At 36.3% G+C, this 18655-nt stretch overlaps 1 protein-coding gene across 1 annotated transcript; it reads left to right on the forward strand.

Annotated features, from left to right (window-relative positions):
* The first annotated feature begins 9639 nt into the window (after positions 1-9639).
* Positions 9640-17777, forward strand: LOC143260170 (uncharacterized). The gene is made up of 3 exons (XM_076524889.1): positions 9640-9776; positions 15321-17193; positions 17763-17777. The coding sequence occupies exons 1-3, from the start codon at positions 9640-9642 to the stop codon at positions 17775-17777; spliced, it is 2025 nt and encodes a 674-aa protein (XP_076381004.1).
* Positions 17778-18655: the final 878 nt, after the last annotated feature.

The following is an 18655-nucleotide window of genomic DNA, read 5'->3' on the forward strand; positions in this document are numbered from 1 at the left end:
AGAAAATGGCACTTTGCTCTTGTGATTTTTCGGTTTTTCCAATTTTCTGAAAAAACCTATCATTAGATTTTCTTCAAGACACAATATTCTTGCTTAGATAACGTTTTTACATAGGGATTAAGCATTTAGAACGAAATCTAATGTCAGAAAATGACACTTTACTCTTGTGATTTTACGGTTTCTCCAATTTTCTGAAAAAACCTATCATCAGATTTTTTAAATACGAGAATCTTGCTTAACAAGCGATTTTACATTAGAATTAGGTATTGAGTACGAAATATAATGTCAGAAAATGGCGCTTTACTCTAGTAATTTTTCGGTTTTTTCAACTTTCTGTAAAAACCAATCATTAGATTTTCTTCAAAGTACGATATTCTTGCTTAAATATTGTTTTTACATAGGGATTAGGCATTTAGAACGAAATCTAGTGACAGAAAATGGCACTTTGCTCTTGTGATTTTTCGGTTTTTCCAATTTTCTGAAAAAACCTATCATTAGATTTTCTTCAAGACACAATATTCTTGCTTAGATAACGTTTTCACATAAGGATTAAGCATTGAGAACGAAATCTAATGTCAGAAAATGACACTTTACTCTTGTGATTTTACGGTTTTTCCAATTTTCTGAAAAAACCTATCATCAGATTTTTTAAATACGAGAATCTTGCTTAACTAACGATTTTACATTAGAATTAGGTATTGAGTACGAAATATAATGTCAGAAAATGGCGCTTTACTCTAGTGATTTTTCGGTTTTTTCAACTTTCTGTAAAAACCAATCATTAGATTTTCTTCAAAGTACGATATTCTTGCTTAAATATCGTTTTTACATAGGGATTAGGCATTTAGAACGAAATCTAATGACAGAAAATGGCACTTTACTCTTGTGATTTTTCGGTTTTTTCAATTTTCTGAAAGAATCTATCATTAGATTTTTTAGATACGACAATCTTGCTTATATAACAATTTTACATTAGAATTAAGTTTTTAGAACGAAATGTAATGTCAGAAAATGTCACTTTACTCTTGGGAATTTTCGGTTTTTTCAATTTTCTGAAAAAACCTATCATTAGATTTTCTTCAAAGTACGATATTCGTGCTTAAATAACGTTTTTACATAGGGATTAAGCATGTAGAACGAAATGTAACGTCAGAAAATGGCACTTTGCTCTTGTGATTTTTCGGTTTTTCCAATTTTCTGATAAAACCTATCATTAGATTTTCTTCAAGACACAATATTCTTGCTTAGATAACGTTTTTACATAGGGATTAAGCATTTAGAACGAAATCAAATGTCAGAAAATGACACTTTACTCTTGTGATTTTACGGTTTTTCCAATTTTCTGAAAAAACCTATCATCAGATTTTTTAAATACGAGAATCTTGCTTAACTAACGCTTTTACATTAGAATTAGGTATTGAGTACGAAATATAATGTCAGAAAATGGCGCTTTACTCTAGTGATTTTTCGGTTTTTTCAATTTTCTGAAAAAACCTATCATTACATTTTCTTCAAAGTACGATATTCTTGCTTAAATATCGTTTTTACATAGGGATTAGGCATTTAGAACGAAATCTAATGACAGAAAATGGCACTTTACTCTTGTGATTTTTCGGTTTTTTCAATTTTCTGAAAGAATCTATCATTAGATTTTTTAAATACGACAATCTTGCTTATATAACAATTTTACATTAGAATTAAGTTTTTAGAACGAAATGTAATGTCAGAAAATGTCACTTTACTCTAGTGAATTTTCGGTTTTTTCAATTTTCTGAAAAAACCTATCATTAGATTTTCTTCAAAGTCCGATATTCTTGCTTAGATAACGTTTTTACATAGGGATTAAGCATTTAGAATGAAATCTAAAGTCAGAAAATGGCACTTTGCTCTTGTGATTTTTCGGTTTTTCCAATTTTCTGAAAAAACCTATCATTAGATTTTCTTCAAGACACAATATTCTTGCTTAGATAACGTTTTTACATAGGGATTAATCATTTAGAACGAAATCTAATGTCAGAAAATGACACTTTACTCTTGTGATTTTACGGTTTTTCCAATTTTCTGAAAAAACCTATCATCAGATTTTTCAAATACGAGAATCTTGCTTAACTAACGATTTTACATTAGAATTAGGTATTGAGTACGAAATATAATGTCAGAAAATGGCGCTTTACTCTAGTGATTTTTCGGTTTTTTCAACTTTCTGTAAAAACCAATCATTAGATTTTCTTCAAAGTACGATATTCTTGCTTAAATATCGTTTTTACATAGGGATTAGGCATTTAGAACGAAATCTAATGACAGAAAATGGCACTTTACTCTTGTGATTTTTCGGTTTTTTCAATTTTCTGAAAAAACCTATCATTAGATTTTTTAAATACGACAATCTTGCTTAACTAACGATTTTACATTAGAATTAGGTATTGAGTACGAAATATAATGTCAGAAAATGGCGCTTTACTCTAGTGATTTTTCGGTTTTTTCAACTTTCTGTAAAAACCAATCATTAGATTTTCTTCAAAGTACGATATTCTTGCTTAAATATCGTTTTTACATAGGGATTAGGCATTTAGAACGAAATCTAATGACAGAAAATGGCACTTTACTCTTGTGATTTTTCGGTTTTTTCAATTTTCTGAAAGAATCTATCATTAGATTTTTTAGATACGACAATCTTGCTTATATAACAATTTTACATTAGAATTAAGTTTTTAGAACGAAATGTAATGTCAGAAAATGTCACTTTACTCTTGGGAATTTTCGGTTTTTTCAATTTTCTGAAAAAACCTATCATTAGATTTTCTTCAAAGTACGATATTCGTGCTTAAATAACGTTTTTACATAGGGATTAAGCATGTAGAACGAAATGTAACGTCAGAAAATGGCACTTTGCTCTTGTGATTTTTCGGTTTTTCCAATTTTCTGATAAAACCTATCATTAGATTTTCTTCAAGACACAATATTCTTGCTTAGATAACGTTTTTACATAGGGATTAAGCATTTAGAACGAAATCAAATGTCAGAAAATGACACTTTACTCTTGTGATTTTACGGTTTTTCCAATTTTCTGAAAAAACCTATCATCAGATTTTTTAAATACGAGAATCTTGCTTAACTAACGCTTTTACATTAGAATTAGGTATTGAGTACGAAATATAATGTCAGAAAATGGCGCTTTACTCTAGTGATTTTTCGGTTTTTTCAATTTTCTGAAAAAACCTATCATTAGATTTTCTTCAAAGTACGATATTCTTGCTTAAATATCGTTTTTACATAGGGATTAGGCATTTAGAACGAAATCTAATGACAGAAAATGGCACTTTACTCTTGTGATTTTTCGGTTTTTTCAATTTTCTGAAAGAATCTATCATTAGATTTTTTAGATACGACAATCTTGCTTATATAACAATTTTACATTAGAATTAAGTTTTTAGAACGAAATGTAATGTCAGAAAATGTCACTTTACTCTTGGGAATTTTCGGTTTTTTCAATTTTCTGAAAAAACCTATCATTAGATTTTCTTCAAAGTACGATATTCGTGCTTAAATAACGTTTTTACATAGGGATTAAGCATGTAGAACGAAATGTAACGTCAGAAAATGGCACTTTGCTCTTGTGATTTTTCGGTTTTTCCAATTTTCTGATAAAACCTATCATTAGATTTTCTTCAAGACACAATATTCTTGCTTAGATAACGTTTTTACATAGGGATTAAGCATTTAGAACGAAATCAAGTGTCAGAAAATGACACTTTACTCTTGTGATTTTACGGTTTTTCCAATTTTCTGAAAAAACCTATCATCAGATTTTTTAAATACGAGAATCTTGCTTAACTAACGCTTTTACATTAGAATTAGGTATTGAGTACGAAATATAATGTCAGAAAATGGCGCTTTACTCTAGTGATTTTTCGGTTTTTTCACCTTTCTGTAAAAACCAATCATTAGATTTTCTTCAAAGTACGATATTCCTGCTTAAATAACGTTTTTACATAGGGATTGGGCATTTAGAACGAAATCTAATGTCAGAAAATGGCACTTTACTCTTGTGAATTTTCGGTTTTTCAATTATCTGAAAAAACCTATCATCAGATTTTTTAAATACGAGAATCTTGCTTAACTAACGCTTGTACATTAGAATTAGGTATTGAGTACGAAATGTAATTTCAGAAAATGGCACTTTACTCTTGTGATTTTTCTGTTTTTTTCAATTTTCTGAAAAATCCTAACATTAGATTTTCTTCAAAGTACGATATTCTTGCTTAAATAACGTTTCTACATAGGGATTAAGGGCACGGGTCGCCGCACACTATGACGACCCACACATAGAAGAAAACCATATACGTATATTAGTTTAGAGGTTTCTATCGACCAAAACTGACGCTTTAATATCGAAGTATGCAGTTCACAAGTGGAAAATTTAGATTCCGGAAAGACTAAACGACTGGGCTTCGGATGTAGAAATATCCGTTTTGCAGTTATTGCGGAGATATTTGCAATATTCGGCCAGAGTGGTGTCAATCTCACGAGCATGACGTCATAAGATGGCCGCCGCTAACAGTTTTTCGTAAATATCGAGAGATATAGAGCTCGAATCGAAAATTCACAACCGAAGCCCAGTAGATAAGGCACGTACAAAGGCAATGGAGTGTATTTTCAGTTGATTTCTTAGTTAATTAAGACACAGGAGTAGTTGATAGGAATTGTATCCGAAACACCAACTCGAGCTTCCGACATTTCTCACTACTAGCGTCACAGTTCTCTTCCAACCAACAAGCTACACCACAGCGAGCTTGCCGGTATAGTTACTTATAGTCGATAATACCAATCGACACAAATTACATAGTTTTATACTTCCATTCCAAATATTTTGACCATTACTAGACCAGGGGAAGGTGGCGTGCGGGGCAGTCGTGAGCGGCGCGGCAGTTGCAGCAAGAACGCTCGTCGAATATTGTAAATATCTCAACAATAATAAAGAAATGGTCATTTCTACAACCGAAGCCCAATAGCTTAGACTTTTCTGAATCGAAATATCCAACTCCCAAACTGCTCACTGGAATATTGGCACGTCCATCTTGGTTGATACGAACAGTTGTCACGAAGATATTCTGCCGCGCGCTAGGTCACTAGACCAGGGGAAGGTGGCGTGCGGGGCAGTCGTGAGCGGCGCGACAGTTCCAGCAAGAACGCTCGTCGAATATTGTAAATATCTGAACAATTATAAAAAAATGGTCCTTTCTACAACCGAAGCCCAACAGCTTAGACTTTTCTGAATCGAAATATCCAACTCCCAAACTGCTCACTGGTATATTGGCACGTCCATCTTGGTTGATACGAACAGTTGTCACGAAGATATTCTGCCGCGCGCTAGGTCACTAGACCAGGGGAAGGTGGCATGCGGGGCAGTCGTGAGCGGCGCGGCAGTTCCAGCAAGAACGCTCGTCGAATATTGTAAATATCTCAACAATAATAAAGAAATGGTCATTTCTACAACCGAAGCCCAACAGCTTAGACTTTTCTGAATCGAGATGTCCAACTCCCGAACTGCTCACTGGAATATTGGCACGTCCATCTTGGTTGATACGAACAGTTGTCACGAAGATATTCTGCCGCGCGCTAGGTCACTAGACCAGGGGAAGGTGGCATGCGGGGCAGTCGTGAGCGGCGCGGCAGTTCCAGCAAGAACGCTCGTCGAATATTGTAAATATCTCAACAATAATAAAGAAATGGTCATTTCTACAACCGAAGCCCAACAGCTTAGACTTTTCTGAATCGAGATGTCCAACTCCCGAACTGCTCACTGGAATATTGGCACGTCCATCTTGGTTGATACGAACAGTTGTCACGAAGATATTCTGCCGCGCGCTAGGTCACTAGACCAGGGGAAGGTGGCATGCGGGGCAGTCGTGAGCGGCGCGGCAGTTCCAGCAAGAACGCTCGTCGAATATTGTAAATATCTCAACAATAATAAAGAAATGGTCATTTCTACAACCGAAGCCCAACAGCTTAGACTTTTCTGAATCGAGATGTCCAACTCCCGAACTGCTCACTGGAATATTGGCACGTCCATCTTGGTTGATACGAACAGTTGTCACGAAGTTAGGGTGGATTGGTGTTTATTTCATCTTGTTTATTAATTTATTATCAAAATAAAAATGGATTAAATTCTGTGTTAGTATTCGTGGTGCTCCTTGTGAGCGTCGAGCTTTGTAGAAGTTTGCACGTGGTGTGCCGTCCGAGTAATATGGTTTTTCTGTCTTGTGAGTCCCTTATGGTCTCGTGTGTGGTGAGTCCCTTGTGGCCTCGCGTGTAGCGAGTCCCTTGTGGCCTCGTGTGTAGTGAACCGTCGGTGCTGACGAGGTTCTTCTCCTGACTGGGTTGTCTTGTCTCTACTCTTGTCTGTCCCTCTTGTCTGTTCCGCTAGTCTGTCTTGTCTAGTCTGTCCCGCTTGTCTGTTCCGCTAGTCTGTTTTGTCTGTTTTCTAGAGGACCGGAGTCATGCCTAATATCACCTCGGTCCTCCCTACTTCTCTTAACCTAGGGTGGACGGCAAGGAATTACGGTCCAATCACTGCAATCCCAAATCCAGTGAGACTGCCCCAAAACGGTGGGCCGGGAGTTAGGAGGGAGAGTGGCAAAATAACTCCTGCTAGACATCCCGCGTTGATGGGCCTACGTGCCCGAACAATGCCAGACCCAACTGTAATTGACTGGACCGTAATGGAGGCCAAGGACCAGGAGACGTTATGACGGTGCCGCACGTGCCCGGGAACGGGCCAGGACAGACCCATACCGTCCGGGTACCCAAGCACATGGCCCCTGCCATAAATCCTGGCCACTTGGCCGTAACATTCTGGGACTCTAACAATTTTAAGTAATCGGGTTGGTGATGTAGGAATTTTAATATTGATTGGTATTATTTCTATTTATGCTTCTTGACATTTATTATTGTATAGGTTAAGATTTTTATGTATATAGTTCGTTTATTTAAAAAAGTGAGGGTGATGGAGCAATTCGGAAGTAAAATAAATAACAGGAATGATAAAAATTATGTTTTATTCATAAGAATGAATTAAAATTAATCCTTTGCGCTCGAGCGGCGCCGATACGGCGCCCGGCCGATTTGAAGTGTCACCTCGGGTAGCGCTGCTGCGGCACCCGGCTGATTTGAAGTCTCAAATTGCGGGACGCTCTTGCGGCAAGTGTCAACTCGAGCGATGCTGCTACGTCGCTATGGTCGTTTGTAACTCGATCTGCTTATTTACGATGAGCGATAAGATATTTTTCTCGGAAATACTTTCGTGGACTAGGCTTGGCTGGCATTGTAGCCAAATCTTAGCTCAGTTTAGTTAGTCTCAGCGTTGCATTCGCTTGAAACAGTCTTGCCAGTAAAAATAGTAGCTAAAAAGTGTTTGAGCCCTAAAAATATGGAGGAAGAACAAATCAGCTCAAGTTCGGACGAATTCGATTTTGCCGCTTTGGATGAAAAAATTACGCTGATTTCCGACGGATTACGCCGTGAAACGAACGAATCCAGTGAAGATAGTGATACAGTAAGAGGTGTGAGAGGGCGAAAAATTAGAATTATAGAGAGCGACAGTGAAGTTGAAAGTGATGCTGAAAGAGAAATTGAAAATGAAGCTGCGGAAGGTGCAAGCAGTTCAGCATGGGTACTTTGCGAAGACTACGACGAATCTCTCTAATAAACAAATGCTTTACATCCCTTAACGCGATTATTTATTATTAAATCAGCTTTGCAAATCATTCGTTGAATTCTGTTCGTACATGGAATTATTCAAATTAAAAAGATAATTAAAAGATAATTAAAAACACTAACTTTATTTTAATTAACCCTGATAGAAAAAGTACAAAAATCACTTTTACTTATATTACTTTATTATATTACTAAAACAAAATCAATAAAAAAATAAATAAAACAAAAATTAATAGAAATTTACTACGTATTTTGCGCTCCCTCCTCTCCCTCCTCTTCCTCCCCTTCCTCCCCTTCCTCCTCTTCCTCCTCTTCCTCCTCTTCCTCCTCTTCCTCCTCTTCCTCTTTCCCCTTTTTTGCCCCTCTTTTGGGGGCCATACATAGTTTTTTTTAATAGCTTTTTCAGCTCTCTCTGCAACGTATAAGTATATATTATTATTATTATTTGTTATTATACATATTACTATATTATATTATATATAAAAGTATTTTTCATTTACTTACATTTGCAGCCACTAGGTTGGCCAGGTTAGGCCTAGCTGTCCCCCGTGCCAGCTGGCCTAATATATTTCGCCACTGCGACTGTAACACAACAGCAGAAATAGAAGTATATATATTATAAATATACATTCTGTTTTGTACACATATATTGCATATACTTACAGCTCTCCCGGACTCGTACGCGGCAGCGATTTCTCGCTGCCGCGCTAGAATTACGTCAAGCGACTCGTTTGCGGCGTTCCCCGCTGCCGCGGTTGCTGGTGTCGGCGCGGAGCTTGTCTCCGCTGCTGCGGTTGCTGGATCAGTGGCGGAGGTTGTCTCCGCTGCTGTGGCCGTGTTATTCGAAATGTTTATTTTCTTCATCTCAATCGTGATTTGTTTTTCCATAGTTCTAAAAAAAAAAAATAATATGAACACATTGCGGACGGCTCACGAGATATCTCGTGGCAACAAGCAACCAGCCGCAAATATTTCTGTTACGTAACCATGGTAACGAAGCCTCTCGCATTACTAAGTAATTGTAGCGAAGCAAATGAATCATTCCAAGAATGTAAAAAATCTTATATAGTAAACAGATATATAAACTATGTATATATAGTATTATTTAAGAATACTAAATGCAAATTAGAAATGTGTGTTAAAATAAATTGCTACAATTACTAGAACAAATTTCTACAAACGTTTACGCACATTTCTAATTTGCATTTAGTATTCTTAAATAATATTATATATACATAGTTTATATATCTGTTTATTATATAAGATTTTTTACATTCTTGGAATGATTCATTTGCTTCGCTACAATTACTTAGGAATGCGAGAGGCTTCGTTACCATGGTTATGTAACAGAAATTGTATGTACTTACATGTAATCCTACGTCTGCAAGACTTGAACGTTGAATGAAACTGCGACCCTTTGAAATAATATCATTGCTTGTCTGCCAATTGTTCAAATAATATCATTGGTTGTCTGCCAAGGGTTCAAGTAATATCATTGGTCGTCTGTCAATTGTTCAAATAATATCATTGGTTGTCTGCCAATTGTTCAAATAATATCATTGGTTGTGTGCCAATGGCAATGTCCAATGGTAGCATCGCAAGCATAACCTGCGTTTTTACGTCGCGTTCGATCGTAATTTGTTCTCCAAGTGATACGGTCTAGGAGTGCAAAGCGTGCGATTTCTATTTCTTATAATTTTAGATTTTTTCTATTTCATTCTATTTCATGCTATTTCATTCTATTTCATTCTATTTCATTCTATTTCATTCTATTTCATTCTATTTCATTCTATTTTATTCTATTTAATTCTATTCTTTTTGATTCTACTTTTATATTCTACTCTATTCGGCATTATTCTACTACATTTCATTGTAAACAATAGAAACAGATAAATTTAACAATTTCAAAAGTGTAGCGAAACGATGCCAAAGGTTGTGAATTCAATGAATTGGGAGGATGTGGTTTCTTCCCAATTGTTCAGATGTATGAAGGGAGGTGCATCGAAACACCTGACCTTGACCAGACCAAGATACAGCAAAAGAAAAATTATGAAGGAGAGGTAAGTGAGCATTTTGTTTCGTTACTATGATTTCGGTAATATGTTTCGATATAATTTAAATGGTAAGTTCTCATTTCTGCTGGAAATACATTTTTTCGCTTTCTCGCTTTTGTACTTTCATTTCTCGGATTTTTATGATATTGACATATGCTGTAGTCCATATTCAATCATTCGAATGAAGTTGTAAAACAAAATCGACGGGTCGAAGTAGCTGATTAGTGTCATTTATACGTTATTTATATTTCACGTAAATTTCTGTATCATCGAAAGCACTGACATCGAGATATCCCTTCCTTTTTCTTGGGATCTTCGTCACGTACAAATGCTTTCCCGGTTGTATGGACGTATGTTCGTATTGTTTGACGAACAGATGGGGTCGAAAGGAAATTTTAGGATTATTGTCGTAAAGAAAGCTGATTGCCTTCGTGTGTCCCTAAAGAAAGAAATTAGAAGGCCGAGGATCTGGAACTCGTTGCTTTTACGAGCGGTCCTTGAGACCCGGCCGCGTACGGCACACAGATGGGAAGGTTACAATTTCCGCGTCCGACAATTCATTCCCTCCCACGGTGAGGGCCCACTGCAGATATTATTTCAATACGTATTCTGCATTTGTTTGCAACAAACGTTTTCTCTTCAATCTTCTGCAAAGAGCGTAGCCGACTCAAGATGGTCAAAATTGTCCTTACAGGTTTTTCAATGAGTACTATACCGTTCGATCTAAATAAATTGATATTATTAATTAAATAATGCGAGCCAGAGAGAGTCACTGTGCCGTTGCAACCATTTCGAATCATAACCTGGAGTAAGCCGTTCAATCTTTCCATTTTAATTGAACACTTGCAAATGATAACGATGACAATACAAGTAGCAACGATTTGTTGCATAGCAATACGGCCCACCGGTCAACAAAAACCTAGCTGCGCAAAATTTCGACCCGGTTGCAAGCTGTGGTTATCTCTGACTATCACGAAGTCAAATAATATTAATGCGCCATTGGAGTTCAGTAATGATGTAGCACAAATCTAAGCTCAATCAAAATTTATTGTACGTATCTATTATTTAAAAAATATAATATTATATATTAGAACTTAGACTTATATGTGGGATTAATTTATAATAGAGTTGAATATAATTTTTATTTTGATTTCTCGGTTCGAGAGATATGAAATTATCTAATTGAATAATTGAATTTGATTTCTAATATACAGTTACGGGGTAATTTTCTTAGAAATAAATAATTGGGTTATAGTTAATTAGTACTATGATTGTAATAATATAATTTATTTTATTTAGGTTTATTTGATTGAATTATATTGAACTGTTAATTATATGAATCAATTTGCTTTGTTGGAGTGAGAATATATATAGATATATATATATATATTATTCTAATTGCGGCTAAAAAATTGGCTACAAAATATTTTTCATACATACAATTTATGAATTCATCTAAAAATTTAGATAGTTTTCATACGAGTGACAAGTGGAGATTAATTTTTAATATTACATGAAAGTTTGAATAAGAAATTTAAATTAAATAATGGTAAAAATTCAGTGCGCCAGCACCAACGGTTCGACTGCTGTTGTTCGTTAATTTTAAGAATTTTTAGGGGCTGCAGTTATCTCGATGGTAAATTTTAATAATTATCTGGGTTGAATAAATTTATGCGAACCGTACAAATCGCACGTCGCTTTCATTATAAATGGACTAAGTCGTAACGGTGTAAAAGTATGGGACAATGTTTTCATTAAAATTTTAGTTTAACAATAAGTGTTTCATTTACATTGAAAGGATTCTGAATGAGGAAAATTATATTATTTGCACAAATTATAAATATTATTGATTTCTTAATTTAATACATTTGAGAAAGGGAATTACATGATTATAAGTTATAGTATTTATTTACGAATAAATTTAATGATTTTAAAATGTGTGTGCGTGTGTTGTAGAAGAAGAAAGTAATATTAGTATAAGTAAAAGTGATTTTTTCGTACTTTTTGTATCAGGGTTAATTAAAATAAAGTTAGTGTTTTTAATGATCTCGAAAGTAAAAGAGTTAATTTAATATTTCTGTTATGTATCATAATAGTTATTAATAATGAATTGATGAGTTTATGTTGGAAGAAAATCCTAACTTTGGCATTGTTAGTTGTTACATTTTGTATTGGAATCTTTGTTTTTTCTTTTCTTTTTTACGGACATTATTCTTTCATACTTTTAAATATATTTATTCATTTATCCTACATCAAATTGAATTGGTTAGTGTTGAAATTTTAGCCTCGGACAAAAATTCATCTATAGTTTATTTAGTACTAAGATACTACGATATCGGTTTACATTTTCGCCGGTTCCGTCAGCGGGCAACGACGGTGATGTAAACTGTATATAGTAGATACCGCGATACATCATCACCGGTACCATTAGATATACATCGTGCCCTGACTGTTTGGGGGTCCCAGCGTCACGTATACAATGTGAAACGCGAATATTTAAATTTTTATTACTATTAATCAGTAAAATTAAATTATTTGTATTTCATAACAATTTTATTACTTTGTTGTAATATAATTTAACTTGACTGGATAAATTTAATGTAATACTAATTTAAAATTGGACTTTTAAAATTAGAATATTTAAATTTTCAGTAGTTTTAATCAATAAAATTAAATATTTTGTATTATGATAATTAGACCGCATTTCCAAGATTTTCACGTGGCCCGCGGGTGGTCTGGTCTGCCGATAGGACCCACGGTGGATAGTCGCATGAATTGGGGAAAACCGTAATTCGTTTTTTATGGCCATAAATCCGGTCGACGGGCTAACGATGCATACTGTCAATGTCGTACTAAGAGAAAGAAACAGTTGTGCGTTTGTCGTAAATTATGTTGAGTGCGAGCGGCGATTGTGTCGCGCCTTCGACTGACGATATACACACGACCATGCACTCGAGGTCCCAATAGTGTTTGGTTTCCTGGATCGCAGACAAAATATATATATATTGCCGGGTAAGTGGCCGAGGACTGTCGCGTGGTTTTCCACAGATCAGTTTGTTTTTCCTTTAGAGAATCGCGGGCCTCGGGGCATTCGTTGAATTATTAGGGGCTGCAGTAATCTGGTATGCCCCGAGGCCCGCGATTCTCTAAAGGAAAAACAAACTGATCTGTGGAAAACCACGCGACAGTCCTCGGCCACTTACCCGGCAATATATATATATTTTGTCTGCGATCCAGGAAACCAAACACTATTGGGACCTCGAGTGCATGGTCGTGTGTATATCGTCAGTCGAAGGCGCGACACAATCGCCGCTCGCACTCAACATAATTTACGACAAACGCACAACTGTTTCTTTCTCTTAGTACGACATTGACAGTATGCATCGTTAGCCCGTCGACCGGATTTATGGCCATAAAAAACGAATTACGGTTTTCCCCAATTCATGCGACTATCCACCGTGGGTCCTATCGGCAGACCAGACCACCCGCGGGCCACGTGAAAATCTTGGAAATGCGGTCTAATTATCATAATACAAAATATTTAATTTTATTGATTAAAACTACTGAAAATTTAAATATTCTAATTTTAAAAGTCCAATTTTAAATTAGTATTACATTAAATTTATCCAGTCAAGTTAAATTATATTACAACAAAGTAATAAAATTGTTATGAAATACAAATAATTTAATTTTACTGATTAATAGTAATAAAAATTTAAATATTCGCGTTTCACATTGTATACGTGACGCTGGGACCCCCAAACAGTCAGGGCACGATGTATATCTAATGGTACCGGTGATGATGTATCGCGGTATCTACTATATACAGTTTACATCACCGTCGTTGCCCGCTGACGGAACCGGCGAAAATGTAAACCGATATCGTAGTATCTTAGTACTAAATAAACTATAGATGAATTTTTGTCCGAGGCTAAAATTTCAACACTAACCAATTCAATTTGATGTAGGATAAATGAATAAATATATTTAAAAGTATGAAAGAATAATGTCCGTAAAAAAGAAAAGAAAAAACAAAGATTCCAATACAAAATGTAACAACTAACAATGCCAAAGTTAGGATTTTCTTCCAACATAAACTCATCAATTCATTATTAATAACTATTATGATACATAACAGAAATATTAAATTAACTCTTTTACTTTCGAGATCATTAAAAACACTAACTTTATTTTAATTAACCCTGATACAAAAAGTACGAAAAAATCACTTTTACTTATACTAATATTACTTTCTTCTTCTACAACACACGCACACACATTTTAAAATCATTAAATTTATTCGTAAATAAATACTATAACTTATAATCATGTAATTCCCTTTCTCAAATGTATTAAATTAAGAAATCAATAATATTTATAATTTGTGCAAATAATATAATTTTCCTCATTCAGAATCCTTTCAATGTAAATGAAACACTTATTGTTAAACTAAAATTTTAATGAAAACATTGTCCCATACTTTTACACCGTTACGACTTAGTCCATTTATAATGAAAGCGACGTGCGATTTGTACGGTTCGCATAAATTTATTCAACCCAGATAATTATTAAAATTTACCATCGAGATAACTGCAGCCCCTAAAAATTCTTAAAATTAACGAACAACAGCAGTCGAACCGTTGGTGCTGGCGCACTGAATTTTTACCATTATTTAATTTAAATTTCTTATTCAAACTTTCATGTAATATTAAAAATTAATCTCCACTTGTCACTCGTATGAAAACTATCTAAATTTTTAGATGAATTCATAAATTGTATGTATGAAAAATATTTTGTAGCCAATTTTTTAGCCGCAATTAGAATAATATATATATATATATATCTATATATATTCTCACTCCAACAAAGCAAATTGATTCATATAATTAACAGTTCAATATAATTCAATCAAATAAACCTAAATAAAATAAATTATATTATTACAATCATAGTACTAATTAACTATAACCCAATTATTTATTTCTAAGAAAATTACCCCGTAACTGTATATTAGAAATCAAATTCAATTATTCAATTAGATAATTTCATATCTCTCGAACCGAGAAATCAAAATAAAAATTATATTCAACTCTATTATAAATTAATCCCACATATAAGTCTAAGTTCTAATATATAATATTATATTTTTTAAATAATAGATACGTACAATAAATTTTGATTGAGCTTAGATTTGTGCTACATCATTACTGAACTCCAATGGCGCATTAATATTATTTGACTTCGTGATAGTCAGAGATAACCACAGCTTGCAACCGGGTCGAAATTTTGCGCAGCTAGGTTTTTGTTGACCGGTGGGCCGTATTGCTATGCAACAAATCGTTGCTACTTGTATTGTCATCGTTATCATTTGCAAGTGTTCAATTAAAATGGAAAGATTGAACGGCTTACTCCAGGTTATGATTCGAAATGGTTGCAACGGCACAGTGACTGGCTCACATTATTTAATTAATAATATCAATCTATTTAGATCGAACGGTATAGTACTCATTTGAAAACCTTTATTTTTGTTTGTATATTTTGCATTTATAGAACTCAACAAGCTGCAGCGGCAAGGAAGATGCGCACCGAGAAGATCGAAGCAGCGGAGGTAAGTCAAGAAATGCCCCATTTCATCATCGAGCCAGGAACGCAAGAGCAATCATGTGCACAGCCAATCATCGATGAAGGATTAACCATAACGGACTTCCGGTTCGTGGTGGAGCAGGTACTACTGATAGGGTACCACTCGGCAACGTTCGAATGTACCACGCAACATTTGCAAGTGATCGGGATGAAGCGCTCGGGATTGTTAGCAACGATAACTCTGAAGTGCAAGATGTGCCAATATGAAGCGGAAGTGCACAGTCAAACGGCAGACAACAAAACAATGGACTTGAATTATACTACGACCCTCGCTGCAATCACTTCTGGAGGTGGTTACGCAAAGATGGAAGAAATGTTTGCAACAATGAACATTCCATGCATGTCAAGGACGGAATATCGAAGACGTCATGACGACATTGTTGAAGATTTGGTGAGTCTTGCTGAAGCAGAAATGCTAGCAGCGGCAGAAGAGGAGAAACAATTAGCCGTCCGAAGAGGCGACGTTTCAGTTTCCGGTATCCCTTTCATCCCCGTCGTGGCTGACGGCAGCTGGATGAAAAGATCGTACCATACTGGAAGGCATGACTCCTTGTCCGGTATTGGTGCAATAGCGGGATACCACACAAAAAAAGTGTTATTTGCAGGTGTGAAAAATAAAGTGTGTTTGATTTGCCACAACGCTTCGAAGAGGAAGGAAAGCCCCAGAGAACATAGATGCTTCAAGAACTGGGGACGAAATGAGACATCCACGAGAATGGAGAGTGCTGCAATTGCTGAGGGTTTCCAGACCAGCATAGAAAAAAGAGGTCTGATATATAATATATTGATTGCCGATGGCGACAGCAGCGTATATAAAAGGATTTTGGATTGTGATCCATACAAGGCAGAGATGGTTCGTGTGAAAAAGATTGAGTGCACGAACCATTTATTGCGCAATTTTTGCAACAAACTGAAAGATGTTGTAAAGAAGACTCCACCTGGCATTTATCGAAAAGCCGTGGAAAATAACATTCGTAGACTGCGCACGGATGTTGTGAAGGCTGCAGTTTACAGATCGAAGGAAAATCTTCCGACCCACCAAAGAATAAAAAATTTGCAAACGGATCTACTAAATATTCCCAGCCACGTTTTCGGAGAGCACAAGGAGTGTCGAAGACTAGGATATTTCTGCGACCGCCCAGAAAACACGGGAGAAGACAACTTGGTACCGCATCTCAAGAAAATCGGCACATATAACCGGATGCATGAGATCTTCCGTCCATTGATGGCTCATGCTGAAAGTTTGTTACATAATACTACAAACAATTCAGTTGAGAACCTCAATGCAATCATTGCAAAATATACCGGTGGGAAAAGGTTAAATTGGGGCCAGAGAGGGTCATATTCTGCGAGATGTGCAGCTGCTGTTGTACAGCACAACACGCAAAAACTAATATCAAAGGTAATAGAGGGCAAGGGTGTGAAGCCGCCGAAATTGATAGAACAATTAGAAGAAAGAAGGAAAGGCATTAATGAAAAAGGAAACGAAAGGAAAAGAAAGTCTCCGAAGAAGGTGAGAAACCCGTTTTGTTCAGCAATGGACCCGGATTATGGAGTTAGCGCAGAGAAACCGGATATGGAGCAACATCTATTTAGCTTTGAAAAAGAAAGGCACATGGAGATGCTGCAGGACTGGCAAACGAATCGAAAGAAAATAGAGAGGGATACGGTAGAACAAAATAAAAGCCACGAGTGGCATACATACCGATCCAAATTACTTACAGCGTCGAACTTTGGCAAAGTGTGTCGGCAAAGGAAAACAACCAAGTGTGGAAATTTGGTAAAGTCACTGCTGTATCCAAACATATTGCAGCTGCCTGCCATTGAATATGGTCGGCAGTGTGAGAATATTGCCCGCGAACAACTTGCGAAGGAGGAAGACGTGGAAATCCGCAAATGCGGTCTCTTCATTGATGCAGAGATACCATTTTTGGGGGCAACTCCGGACGGCATAATTGACGACGACGGTATCGTGGAAATTAAATGCCCGAAGACGGCAGAAAAATTCTCGCCAGAAGAAGCGATAAAAAATATTCAACCACTACGAAGAATATTTGAAGATGATGCAGGTACTGCATTACGCAGAACCCATCACTATTTTTACCAAGTGCAGGGACAACTGCACATAACAGGTCGACAATATTGTCTGTTTTGTTTGTGGACACCAAAGGGTATGAAAACTATAAAAGTAACCAAAGACGACACATTTTGGCAGAACGAAATGAAATCGAAATTGTCGCGATTCTACGTCCATTGTATGTTGCACGAAATATTGGACAGCCGCTACATTAGGAACATGAGTATCCGAGAGGCCACAGAAACGGAGTACAAAAAACTAATTGTGATTAGCACAAAACTAATTAAAAAACCTGAAGCGAACCCACACAATGTCGGGTTGCACACATAGTGTGCGCCTTCGCTGATTATTTCAGCGAAGGAAATTTAAAACAGATCTGAGCTCGCGAGTCATTAGATTCGCTCGAGCGTACCCACGCAATGTCGGGTTGCACACTTAGTGTGCGCCTTCGCTGATTATTTCAGCGAAGGAAATTTAAAACAGATCTGAGCTCGCGAGTCATTAGATTCGCTCGAGCGTACCCACGCAATGTCGGGTTGCACACTTCGTGTGCGCCTTCGCTGATTATTTCAGCGAAGGAAATTTAAAACAGATCTGAGCTCGCGAGTCATTAGATTCGCTCGAGCGTACCCACGCAATGTCGGGTTGCACACTTCGTGTGCGCCTTCGCTGATTATTTCAGCGAAGGAAATTTAAAACAGATCTGAGCTCGCGAGTCATTAGATTCGCTCGAGCGTACCCACGCAATGTCGGGTTGCACACTTCGTGTGCGAATTTTTCCTTGCATGTTGCAGATGATGTTCACGCGGATCGGCAGTGAGGTGTGCTTGCGATGCTACCATTGACAGCGCCACTGCGGTTGAGGGAACGACCGACAATGTTCTGGCCAGAAGGAAAGAAGTCGCTCTGGCATTCAACGCCGGGAAAACTGTATGTATTTGCAATATGTATGTACGATGAAATGCTTATTCATAATGTATGTACTTCTAATTCCACGTCTATGTTACAGGCAAGTATGAAGACAGTTCTTGCTAAATTGGCTCGGTAGGCGGAAACCACCTTCCATTTGACCGGAGGGAGAGAAGTCGCTCTGGCATTCAACGCCGGGAAAACTGTAGGTATATGCAATATATATGTACGATGAAATGTATATTCATAATATATA

The sequence above is a fragment of the Megalopta genalis genome, chromosome 10 (genome assembly GCF_051020955.1).
Source record: "Megalopta genalis isolate 19385.01 chromosome 10, iyMegGena1_principal, whole genome shotgun sequence".
In the NCBI taxonomy this organism is placed as follows: Eukaryota; Metazoa; Arthropoda; class Insecta; order Hymenoptera; family Halictidae; genus Megalopta; species Megalopta genalis.

Excerpts from the sequence above, each read along its gene's own strand:
- LOC143260170 (XM_076524889.1), top strand. The coding sequence starts at position 9,640 with ATGCCAAAGGTTGTGAATTCAATGAATTGGGAGGATGTGGTTTCTTCC. Across the intron at positions 9,777-15,320 it reads AGAAAAATTATGAAGGAGAG|AACTCAACAAGCTGCAGCGG; the intron begins GTAAGTGAGCAT and ends TTGCATTTATAG.